Genomic DNA, 13,155 nt, shown 5'->3' with positions numbered 1-13,155 from the left:
TGCTCAACAGGATTTACATTGCTTGCCTCTATCCATCAGTCTTACTGCGCTGGTGCAATTAAGAGTAACATGTTGTGTAGAGCACTTGGCTATATTCATGTGGAGAAGATTAACTCATAGTCTTAGTTTAAGTAACATGTACAAAAATCATCTGTGTACATTTAAAAAATATGGCAAATATTGGATATTTCTGAAAATGGCAACAGTTGCACAAAACAAGCAACAAGAACTGCTGCCAGGGGTGTCAAACTCAGTCCTCAAGAGCCACCAACGAGCCAGGTTTTACCGATCTTTGCTTCAGCACACATTTGCCTTTCCTCCCACCTAATTATCTCCTCTCACTACCACCTGCAAGACTTCTCCCGTGCTGCCCCCTCTTTCTGGAATTCCCTACCATGTACCATCAGACTCTCCCCCAGTCTTCAGATGTTTAAAAACGCCATGAAAACTCCACCTTTTCAACGAAGTCTACTCGCCATACCTCTAACATCCAACACCCCTCCCCCTCCAACCCCATTGGGACCATCTGTGTGGCTGGACCAATCTCCACCCTATGTACACCCTATGTAACATGCCCCCGGTCCAAAACCTTAATGGCTTCAGCTATCAGACTGGGCCATATTGTAACTTGCAAGTGGGCAATGCCACAACTAACATGGCCAAGTGAGAACGAAAGGCACCTTTGTGGATATCCTTCTGTCTGCCCCAGTATCCCCTGGGTCTTGTGAAGGTAGTCGGGTGGTATGTGGAAGGCAGGGATGCAGTCCTTCACAAAATAGGTGGCAATGGATACCCCACAAGGATGGATATTTACACAGAGAGATAATGTAAAAATATATTTATGTATACTGTAGAACAAATTAAAAGCAATACTGCGCTTAAATATAGTGCTAGATGGCTTGGAGATAGAATATCCACAACGTGGCGACATGGCCATGACGTTTCTACTCGGAGCTCCAGACAGCCACAGTAGGAGGCTCACGTGGTTCCCGACCAGATGGCGCCATAGCCGGCTTGCCGGACCCAGAAGTGGGGATTCCCCTGTGCCGCGGCCATTAAAAAGAAGCCGCGTCGCCACATTGTGGATCCTCTGTCTGAGCCATCTAGCACTATATTTAAGCGCAGTATTGCTTTTAATTTGTTCTATACATACATATATTTATACATTATCTCTCTGTGTAAATATCCATCCTGGCGGGGTATCCATTGCCACCCGTTTGGGGAAGGACTGCATCCCTGCCTTCCACATACCACCCGACTACCTTCACAAGACCCAGGGGATACTGAGGCAGACGGAGGGATATCCACATAGATACCTTTCAGTGCCTTTTATTCTCACTTGGCCATGAGAGTTGTGGCATTACCCACTTGCAATTTATCTAATACCATCACGCCACCCCCCACCCCCTTGAAATATAGACATCGTTGCACTATGTATGCTTTTTTCTTTATATCCCACATATGACTCTGCACTCCCCGAACACTATTTCAACTTCTACAAGGACCGAAAGTGGATCTTATTGGGTTGAGCAGAGTATCATTCATTTTTATTCACCTATTGTATTGTGAATATGAGCACGTTTCTGTAATCACGATATTCACTTTATCACTATACAGTATGTGAACCCACTTAGAGAGCGCCTTTTTTCTTGTTTGGGCCATATTGTAACCTGAGATACACCTTATCCTACAATGCGCAGCCAGCCACCTTACCGTCTCGTTTCAACATTGTCCCTCATTCCCTGTAGATTGTAAGCTCTCACAAGCAGGGCCCTCAATACCTTTCTGTATCTGTTTGGGCATGTTTGTCCTCACCTGTATGTAACTGTCCATTGTACCGCACTGTGGAATATGTTGGCGCTTCACAAATAAATAATAATAATACCTTGTCTGTTGGGAGTGCTTGAGGACTGCGTTTGACACCCCATGTGCTAGGCGGTTCAGAGGTGGGAATCGGCTCACAAAGTTGCCAACCTCATCTACTGTAGTTCTCTAAAACGGCTCTTACTTTTTGAGAAGCAATTTTTGGGATACAATTAGCACTTTTGCAGGATTTAGTTTTGAAATATTTAACACAAAATACTTAAACTGTTTAGACGTTTGCGAAAAGAAGCAGGACACCTATGTCCATCTCTACCTCTGGTGACTTTGTTTCATTATGAATGGTCTACGTAGGCCCATTATCTGTTATCTGATGTTACCCACTGTAGAACATGCATTTGTCTATCTCCAGGCAGAACAACTACTCAGTAGGGCAAATGTGAATACAGTATGCACATTGAAGAAGGCGTAAGATGCTGCAGATTTAGTCAGGGAAAGCTTATGAAGACAGCACTAAACTGATGCTACCTGCAGTCACATTTTATCCTTGCTTTGAAATATATATATATATATATTTTAAATAATCATAAAATGATATAGTAATATAATCCATGTTAAACAGAAAATTAAGCTGATAAAATACAGCGACAAGAAAACCAAAAACATGCAATCTTTACCCCTCAATGTAACTCGTCTAATATCTTCTTGAGTAGCCTACTTATTTCAACACTGTTCCCAACTTGTATTCCTTGCATAAGGACCTATAGTATATAGTGCATTGCTTTGTTGCCCTGCCAGTCTGCCAGCAACAGTGTTAATTCCCAATTAAAGCTGGTTTAAGTCGTTTTAACTTCTTTAGGCTGCGCAGGACGTTTTAGGAAACCTGACATATTCCCATTCTCTTACTTGTTTCTTTCCAAATTGCATCGAGGGATATACTTAGGAGATGGGCGAACCTTTCCCCAAAGTTCAAATCCACTGCGAAAGTAGCGTTTTTTGGCAAGTTTTACTTTTCCTGACTTAATTTTTTTTCGTTAAAATAAATAAATATGTCAATGTTTGTTAGTTTTTAATAAAAATTAAATTATACGAAAATTCAACTAAGTGAAAATTTGCTTTATTATGCGAACATTTTCACTTTCGCTTACTTATGCCAACATTTTAGCTTAAAAAGTTTGCTTCAATAAACGTAAAACAAAAAAAAATTTCAGCAAAAAAACCCAGCAAACTAGTGTTTTAAGCAGAATTACATGCTTTCATTGGGTTTTTGAATAACAAAAGGTTTGAATAAACTTCCAGGTTTGCAAAGACATAGGAGAGTTTCTCCATAAGGCCACACTTTTACAGTACCTAATACTAGATGTACTCTAAGTAAAACATGCATCTTAAGATCAAATGTTTTCTACCTTCGTCTTTTACGAAAACAAAATATTAGGTTCAGTTTCTGTAATTTTGAAAGATATTTATTTGAATAAGTATTGGAGTAAAAAAACAAGCAATTGCTGAACATTTAAAGTACCTTAGTTTTTGTTTTTATTGTATAAAACACTTTACCCTTCTAGCAGCATATTGGATACAGTACTTAAAGCAATCGTCCCCCAAACCAAGCCCCTCGTTATTTTTTTTACAGCATGGGAACTGGGGTTCCCACGGAGGTGAACCACATTTTCTACTCCGTGGGCCCCCAGTTCCCGAGATATTTACTGGTGTGGCTACAAGCGTTTAGGTCGCACAATTAAAGGGACATCCAATAGGACGTCACAAAGACTTCCAGCATAATTGTTACTGGCCAGCGTGAGCAGCGGGATCTCGCGGCCTTTTTGATTTCCCTATCGGAAGCTTTAAAGATTGGCAAGTGTTCTGACTTAGCCGTTTACCAACTACAGACAACAATTCATCCAAACCCAGCTTTAGCTTTACTTAATAAGCGACCTCAAAACATTTACCAAAGTAGATCACAAACTTATGACACACGTTCTTTAAGCAACTAGATGCTGTATTGCTTATAATTGTAATCTACCAGCTCCAGTAATGATGGCAATTAAAAATAGAATTAATCAAACTATGATATTCGAAAAGATGACTGCATTCCTCAATGATAATATTAATAAATGCCAGTGTGTATGGGATCCATGGTTCTCAGAGGAAACCACCCTTGCTCACAATAGAAACCTAAATCTCAAAACCCGGGGCCTTTGCTGGAGACAAGACCCTAAAATATTCTTTATGGGTTCATCCAAGTACATGGTGTGTGTTCAGCAGAAAGCTGTATTATATAGATCAAACCAATGGACCAAAACCTGCTATAGTAAAGGATCAGATAGGACCTCTAAGCATTAAACAACTGCGTAATATCGCTGTACAAACTGTCTCTTATTATTTCAGGCCCTTAATATAGTGGGCGCGCGCTGCGCTGTGCATGGCAGATATAGTTGGCTGTGGTTAGCCAGCCATTTTATGCTAGGGTCGCGCACGGCAGTAAGCGTGGAGCCGGGCAATAGCGGGGAAGACTCAGAAAAGTAAGTATTTGCACCGCTACCGCCGCTGTAATGTATGTGTGTGTGTGTGTGTGTGTGTGTGTGTGTGTGTGTGTGTGTGTGTGTGTGTGTGTGCACAATGTTAATAAATAATTTATTCTTACCAACATCTTTTTTTTTTTTTAATATATAATAAATTAATAACTCACACAATCTATACACACACACATATACATACAGACACACACAAACACACAGTACCTTTCAAGACTGTCACTCACAGCATACACACAAAGTGTGCGGCACGTACACGCGCGCCCGCACCTACTATAGAACATGCCCAAGTTGTAACCTAATTATGTCTCCATGTTGTTTGGGGGGAGGGGGGATTGCCAAATATCTCGGGAATGGGGAGGGGGGCCATCGGAGCTCAAAAGCCTGGTTTGGTTCACCATGGGGTAAAAAAATCAAATTTAAAAAAGTGTGTGTGCCGAGTACGCGCATTTGAAGTGAAACTTCTTTGTCTTTTGTTACAGAAATTGTATTTGTGATAGCGATGTCTTTAATTAAAAATCAAAACACAATTTCAGTGCCAAAACGCAAAAAAGTTTGACTTACAACGTATGTTTTAGCTATTAGAGAGGAGCGGCTCAGTAAGTCAAGACACTAGCTGGCACTGAGTTTGCAGAGGGGGAACCTGGTTCAATTCCCGGTGTCGGCTCATTGTGACCTTGGGCAAATCACTTTATCTCCCTGTGCCTCAGGCACCAAAAAAAAACCCATAGATTGTAAGCTCCACAGGGCAGGGACTGTGTCTGCAAAATGTCTCTGTAAAGCACTACATAAAAAATAGCAGCGCTATACAAGAACAAAACAATGAATTATAAATTATTTGCACTTCTATATTTATAGTAACTGAATTGTGTGTGTGTGCGTGTGCGTGCGTGTGAGAGACAGTGTGAGCATGAGCATGCACGCATGCATGAGCACAAGTGTGTGAGGTTCCTTTATTGAAGGGGAAGGAGGCAACTCATTGGGGACTGAGAGGTTAGGTGTTTTTTGTTGGAGAGAGGGGACGGGGGGTAATAAAAGAGTGGTGGCACATTCGTAGGGAGAATGCAGGGGACTTGTGTGAGTTTGGGTGCACTGGGACCGGCAGCGTCTGTGCGTGCGCATGAGCATTACAAGAGGAGCATGAAGTATGTGGAAAGAGGGCAAGCAGTCTCTGCGCATGTGAGGAGTTGGTGAGGGGTGACTTGGTGCATGGCCAGGCTTTCACTGCCACCGGTAGGGCTGTGAAAGTGATGAGCGGATGAGCAGCCTTGACTGTGGGCGTTTAGCAGCGAAGACAATATCTGCGCATGCGCACGCTAAGAAGCACGGCAGTGTGCGCATGCATGCACATGGTATGCTATTGTGCGCGTGCCCATTGTCAGCCATTAAGGGCGCAAGGGTAGTTGTGCGCATGCCCAGTAAGTCATTCGCTTGAAGGGCTGTATTGCGAATTTGGAGAGGCGACTATTGGGTTGTGCGCATGCGTATAATGTTACCCTCCGGCCTGAAATGGTGGTTTTATGCGCATGCCCATGACGTCACCCGCATTACGGATTTTCGTTACAAGGTAAGGTTTTTTTCCCATGAAAACCCTGCAAGTGCCAGCAAAGAAGTTTCACTTCAAAAATCAAGAGTGGGCAGGACAGCGGCTTTAAAACCAAGTTAAACGGGACAGTCTCACCGAGCACGTAAAAATAAAGAATAAAACAACTTAGTGTAATAAAGTAATTGGTTTCCTTATTTGCATCCTATAAAAATGAAAGACTATCCCTTTTCTCAGGGTACACTGTATTCAAGCATATTAGTTACATATGTTTGACTAACGATTGCTTCATAATTAATATACAGTACAATGGAAAAAAACAAAAACCACTGCACACTTTCCCAATACAGTATATATTAGCAGTAATGTAAGTGTGTACTTTACTCAAAATCAGTTCAATGTATAGATTTATTTTTTAAATGTTCAACCAGTTATTCCTTTAAAGACGCAGTTCAAGGAATATCCTACAGTGGTTTTTTTTTTATTATTTGATTTTTTTTAATAAATCAGTTCTGTACTATGAGAAAATACTTGTAGCATTTAAATAAAAAAATTAAATACATTTTTTGTTTCTAATGTAGGAAGCATTTCCAAAATGACAGCCCCCTTCTGATAGGCTCTGGCTCTTGAGCCCCGCCTTCTCTCTAGCAGTGAACCAATTGTATCTAGTAACTGCCCAGTAAATCATATTCCAGGACTACATTGCCCAGAATGCTGTGCAAGAACTGAATTAAATAACCCGGAGCAAGTGATTGATTACAGAACGGATCGATCTGCAGCTTAGCTAATCACAGTGTGCAGAGTGTATTGATGCACAGTATTGAATGGGAACATCTTATTTTTTTTAACGGCAGCTTGAACTGCAGCTTTAAAACGAAGAGTAGCCTGGTGGTAACACTACCAATTTTGACTTTCAGCCCCCTTTGACATTGGGGAAATTACTTCAGCCACCAACATTTTACTTGGAAACGTAAAACAGCTGTAATATATTGCAATTTTTTTTCTTTTAAAAAAAGTGGCAAGAATTTGTAATCTGAATACAATCATTAAAAATGTAGGAAAATTGATGCATCATAAAACTTTTGGAAAACGTGCACCCAGGTTGAAAATGAAGTAGAAATGTAACAGACCTGGGATAACAAACAGAAAATTATGAGTTGGCTGCAGTTATAATGTTGTGTCATGGAAAAATGTAATGTAATAACTAAAAAAAAAAAAGAGAATAATATTTTAAGAGTCTGAAGAATGATGTGCATTAGGAAAAGCATTAAAACATTCAAGGGAAGAATGGTTTTTCTTAGCAAACACTTTGCAATATACAACAAATTAGTCTACATGTACATTAATTGTGTTAGTGTTAAGATAAAGAAGCAGTTAAATATACCATTTATTACAACAACAAAAAATTGTATTACTTAATTAAATATTTTTTTTCCATCTCAATCCTAACCAAGTAATCCCCTACAAATGTTTTCAGTCCTTCTCTATTTATTTTGAGGCACACAACAATTTGAACTTGGCTATAGTAATCATTTAGATTTAGTCTCTTTAGTTTGATATAGCAGGTATCACTTGTGATGACCAATCATGTAATGATAAAAAATACAAAATATAATCTCTATTGCCTTGGTGTCAGTCTGGTATGTTTGGACCTTTTTTTGTCTTGGTCGGACTTTCCCCCCCCCTGTATTTTGCATTTATATTTGATAACATTAAATTGTATTGAAATATTGTATATGCTATGTCTTTTTTACATTCTACATTCCAAATACAATTATACAACAAATAAAAATATCACTTGTGAGCACATTCACATGTATCAGACAGGTCTGCAACTCTGCCTTTCACCATTATCTGTTAACATACAGTGCTGCCACTGCAGACAGGAATTCTGGGAAATGGCATGCAAATGAGCACAGTGAGTCATTCTTTACTTCTTATCCATTTTAACATGGAGCCCTATAAGCTTATGCCTGCTGCATTACACAGCTTTTCAGCACAGCCTGGGTTAAAGAAGGGCATAACCAGTAATCCCAATTATAAATTTATACTAAAATGAAGGATTTAGGTCTTTATACTTCTTGATTACGACACATCCTTTTATTCTTTATCTACGTGTATGTGTGGCAGAGGGGAAATGTGGTGTGGACTTTGTGTCAATATTGTACAATTTGCTATCCGTTTTGCCCCACAGGGACAGGTGCTGGTAGCTACAGTAGATCATCCTTTGAATTTAACATACTACTTTTTTAAAATGTAATTTAATACAGTAGAGAATTTCAAATTGCAGGGGAGATAACTGCAAGTATTTCAGTCTCTACCATTAGCCTTTAAACTGTTATGGTGTATTGTGTAGCCCTAATAGACTGTTCTTATTTATTAAGCTTATCTTGTAAACTCATTCGGGCATGGGGCCCATTACCTTTGTATCAGTATGTGTAAATATGGTACTATTTTGTATGATTCTTAACATAATCATCTTTACAACAAGAAGCCTGCATATTTTTTTTAAGTGATCTGAATCAAGAGATCTTTAATTCGAGACCAAGTTGCTACTTCAATTTGTATCTGCTTCTATTGATTGCTGGGGAATCAAAGATCATGTAACATAAAGATCTATGCTGCACACCATAAGATAAATACAACAGCGATACAATTACCTGTGCTCCTGGTCCCAGGGAAAACCTGTCAGTGATCCCAAATCTGCAGAAAAAAGGTGAATCAGGGCACTATTTGCTTTATTGAGCCAAAATTGCAACGTTTCAATCAATGCAACGGCCTTTCTCAAGTAAAAGTGGCGTAATACAAACAACGCATGTCTCTTATATATAGTCCCTAAATCAAAAGGTGCGTTTGTGATTATCTGCCATGTCCTGCATTCACATCAATCCACGCCATCTGTTTGAAGATAACGCAATCTCCTGTTCGACGTATAATGTCATCTGTATATCCTCCGTCGTCGCTGATAGGTCCACTCCAGGTCCGTAAAGTTCATGATGTTTTGGGTGGTGTCTGATGTCATCACATGTGCATGCTTTCATTTGTTGCCATCATTGCTAGGTGATGGGATCCTCTCTTACTCTGCACATGCATCTCTTCGTTCTCCAGGTTCAGTGCTAAGCAGCCGCTCTCCATCACTATGTGAAAGGGGTCTTCTGCAGCTTTGGTTATACCAGAGAGGGAGGACAAGATGATAATAATCTGCAGAATATTCTCCAGGCCTTTAAAAACATCTAATTCCCAGTGTGTGATTCCTTAGTGAAATAACTTAACATTTTTAAATGGATGTAACCAGTTTATACACTATAATACCCCACAATGAAGGCCTGAATGTTGTCAGACAGAAATTAGGAGAAGTACATAAAACAGATCCATCTGTTGATTATATTATGTGACTACTTCACTTCATTCTTTACAAAAATTATTTTAAGTTTGAGAATACTTATTATTTACAAACAACTGGTGCAGCCATGTAAGTAACATAGCCCTGTTATATGCTAATCTTTACATGTCAGAATTTGAAATAAGATTTATCTTTAACACAACATACTTTACTATAAAACAATGATTTACTACTGCAGATATATTGATGATGTGTTTTTCATCTGGGTAGGAGTGTCTAAAGAGTGAATTGAAATTTTTAATTATTTCAACAAACTTCACAGTGAAAAACAAATTTCCTTTATAGACAGGTTACTCACACAAACAAATGACAAACTATACACTGACTTGTATCGTAAACCCACAGACAGGAATGTAACATTACACGCGACTAGTTTTCATCCGGAATCACTAAAAGAAATGCTGTCTTTTTCCCAAAAGGTTAGGGCATCCCGGATAGTAGATAGAGCAGACTATATCTGATATTAAAACTCACTTCCAGGGTGAGGACCGTACCCGAGGGAGAACTGCAGGGAGCGGGAGAGGACCTGAGAGAGAACAGGAGAGACCCGAGCCGCCAGAAAATTAAGCACAACTTTAAGCCGGGAGACCTAGTGTTCAACAAGATGAAGGGATATCCACATTGGTCAGCAAGGATTGATGATGTGTCAGACGGGGCGGTGAAACCTCCTCTCAACAAATATCCTATCTTCTTCTTTGGGACCCACGAGACAACATTCGTGGGGCCCAAGGACCTTTTCCTATATAACAAGTACAAGGATAAATATGGGAAACCGAATGAGAGACAAGGATTCAACGAGGGACTGTGGAAGATCCAGAGCAACCCACAGGCTAGCTACAGTGTCCGCCCCACCCCCCAACCGGTCAGCTCTTCCGACAGTGAAGTCCCAGAGGAGGATCCTGTCGTGGGTAGTGAGGAGGAAGGGGGGGAAGCTTTGCCCGGCTCCCTCCTGCCGCAGCCCCGGCATCATCCAGCGACGAGGAGGGGAACAGGGGCATCAAGAGGGGCAGAGTGAGGAGAAAAGATCCCTCTGCCATGCCCCCCACAACGAAACGCATCAGTCGTCCAGCGAGCAGACCAGGGAAGCACTTCCCCATCTGAGAGGAGGAGGAGAATTCTAACAGTGACCAGGATTTCACCCAGAGAAGAACACGTCCTGGCCCCAACGCAAGACAGCTGCTGTGGGAAGTAAGAGCAAGGTTGTGGCGGATTCCGGACCCGACTCCAAATCGGACTCTGTAGCCAAGGAAACCAAGCAGGAGAAGAAACCCTCCCCTTCCCCCTCTTCCGATTCTGACTCCGATGCCCCCCGTAAAGAAAGCACTGAGGGCTGAGGGGCCGCAGGCCAGTGGAGAAGCCATGTGGATGGAAACCCAAAGCCGAGCCGGTGCCTCTCAGCGCCAGTTTGCAGGACCGGATCAGCGAGTGGAAGAGAGTCGAAGAGAGAAGTAAGGCACTGGAAGAGTGAAGGAACAAGACGAGCAGCTGCGCAGGCTACGTGAGGAGAAGGAGGAAGATGGGAAGGTGGAGAAAGCAGACTAAGTGGATAGTGAAAGCAGCAAGAGTGAGGGAGAGGAGGAATTTCGGCTTTTATAGAGCTGGTCACACTTGCTGTTGATCAATTAATCAAGGGCATTTGATTAGCTGCACCTGTCTGCTACTTAGCATCTTAATTCCTATGGAAGCAGTAAGGGTGTACTTAGTTTTTCACACATGGCTTCTCCATTTTGGCTTTATTTTTATTAAATAAATCATGACACAGTGTAATATGTCATGTGTTGTTGTTCATCTGAGGTTGTATTTACCTAATTTTAAGACCTGCTAAGGAGCAATTGTTATTATGTCCTGATATGTAAAACCATAGAATTCAAAGAGGGCGTACTTTCTTTTTCACACAACTGTATATATAAGAGACACTATGGGTTGTTTGTATTATGCGATTTACACATGAGAAAGGCCATTGCATCGGTCGAAACGTCACAATTTTGGCTCAATAAATGAAAGTAGTTTGAAACAAATCCGTAGGGCCCTGATTCACCTATTTAGTCCCGAATCAAAGATCATAATATATATATACGAGAAAAATATGGAATATGTGAGGTTCGCTTTAATGTAGACCCCTACATAATACAGAACAATGCTTAACATGTCACATTGATTTTGTATGGTGGATGGTTGTAATAAATAAACAAAAATGAGGTTAAATGCATACTACGTGTTAGTTCAGCACGTGTCTTTCCCCCGCCCTGCCAAGAGTAGACGATAAAAACAAAAGAATATAGTGGTAAAGTGGGAGACACCATTTAGCTCCAACCATTTGCAAACCATTCATCACGCATTATCACGTCACACTTTCACACGGGATATCGCCATCCTGTATTATTAAAACTTAAATGTGGCAACCCTACTATTGATGAGCATACGAGCATTTACGGTATGTGACATTTCTATTTTATGATCATGGTTGCACTTTTCGCACTGGAAAAAAAAGATTTTAAAGCTATTTGTTTATTTTCCCGAAAGATATGGCCCTTACATTAGAAATAGGGATTAATAGCACGGAAAATATAAAGTACAGTTGCTATTGTGTTAAGGATACTAAATAACCTGAATAGACAGTTTACCTGATCGTGGCTGGCTTCCACAGAATTGCCAATGCCGTGGAAAGCCATCTGTACAGGTGACAGAGTCAAGCAGGTCATAAAATCTTTGCCATTTTGTATATCATGGTAGTTTACCTGCAACAGGAAAAAGCGCACTAAACAAACCAAGCATATCAGTACAATATTCTGCTTTACTGTGAAGTAGCTTGAAAACAATTCAGCATGGAAGCCTACTCATTTATTAACTGTGAAAAAAGTGGTTGTCAACAATGCACAAACACACAGAACAAAGAAGCACAAACACACAGAACAAAGAAGCACAAACATGTAATACTACAGTACAACTAAACTGCTCCACTGATATAGGTGCAAGCAAAAATCTGAAGCAGCCAATAGAGCTGTGTACACCACAAAATGCTTGTGTAAAAAAATAACAATACATAACACTAGAAAAGAGCAATTTGCATGATATTTTTTTGGTTCCAGTCAGAACACCCAAGGTAACTGTAAATAAATATATAAATGCCACATAATGTAGAACTGTCTAATTTTGACTGCAGCTATATTTATATTTTCTTTTTGTGTCAAAACCAGCACACACAATACAAATATCTCTAGTATTAGGGAGTTTTAGAAGGCCGGGGGACCATAAATCATCTCCGAGGGACGCAGGGTTCAGGTAACAAAAAAATAAAGATAATTTATGGGGGATTGCAGGTTTAACCTTCAGTTGCCTGGAATGCACTAAAATGGCTTCTAAAGGCAAAATCCCTGTTGCATTTATCAGTCATAATGATGCACAGTAAGTCTGCATCTGTATATACACACACAAACATATGTTCTATATTTAAATGTTACACATGTTAATTTAGTACTTATATGAGATTTTGATGCAACAATTCTACTTTGGGGGATTTTTTTTTGCTATTTAAAAAACAAGGAAAATAAGCTATTATCATTGCAGCATTGGGATTAGTGTTACATGTTTTCAACAGTTAGGTCTGATTTCCCTTATCTCACTATTTACAGATTTACTGTGTGATTTTCAGGGCTTTTTTATTTTCAGGATACTTTGCAAAGCAACTAAAGATATTTTAAAATAAAGAAACAACAATTAAGAGGTTTTCACTTTACTGCAACTACAAGTACTGTATGTCACTAGGTGCATTTCAAATAAACCAGAATTAAACAGAGTGAGACAAAATGGAAGAGACAAAAGGTCCATTCCGACGAGAGGTGCAAGTACCTCATGAA

The 13,155-nt window shown here is 40.1% G+C and overlaps 1 protein-coding gene across 11 annotated transcripts in view; it reads right to left on the bottom strand.

Moving 5' to 3' along the window:
- STAU2 (staufen double-stranded RNA binding protein 2) overlaps nt 1-13,155 on the bottom strand; it is a 414,157-nt gene that overhangs the window by 118,163 nt on the left and 282,839 nt on the right. For 8 of the 11 annotated variants that reach the window (XR_012797298.1, XM_075583378.1, XM_075583368.1 and 5 more), the window contains one exon: nt 11,923-12,036. The exons of the other annotated variants lie outside the window; for them this stretch is intronic. Coding sequence is in view for 7 of the 8 variants with exons in the window: in XM_075583378.1 (XP_075439493.1) it covers nt 11,923-12,036 (114 nt within the window). In the remaining variant the exon portion in view is untranslated. The remainder of the gene's footprint in view (nt 1-11,922; nt 12,037-13,155) is intronic. 11 annotated transcript variants of the gene reach the window in all.

The sequence above is a fragment of the Ascaphus truei genome, chromosome 2, assembly GCF_040206685.1.
Source record: "Ascaphus truei isolate aAscTru1 chromosome 2, aAscTru1.hap1, whole genome shotgun sequence".
In the NCBI taxonomy this organism is placed as follows: Eukaryota; Metazoa; Chordata; class Amphibia; order Anura; family Ascaphidae; genus Ascaphus; species Ascaphus truei.
Note: the sequence above shows the minus strand (reverse complement) of the source record. Positions and strands in the feature narration are given on the sequence as shown.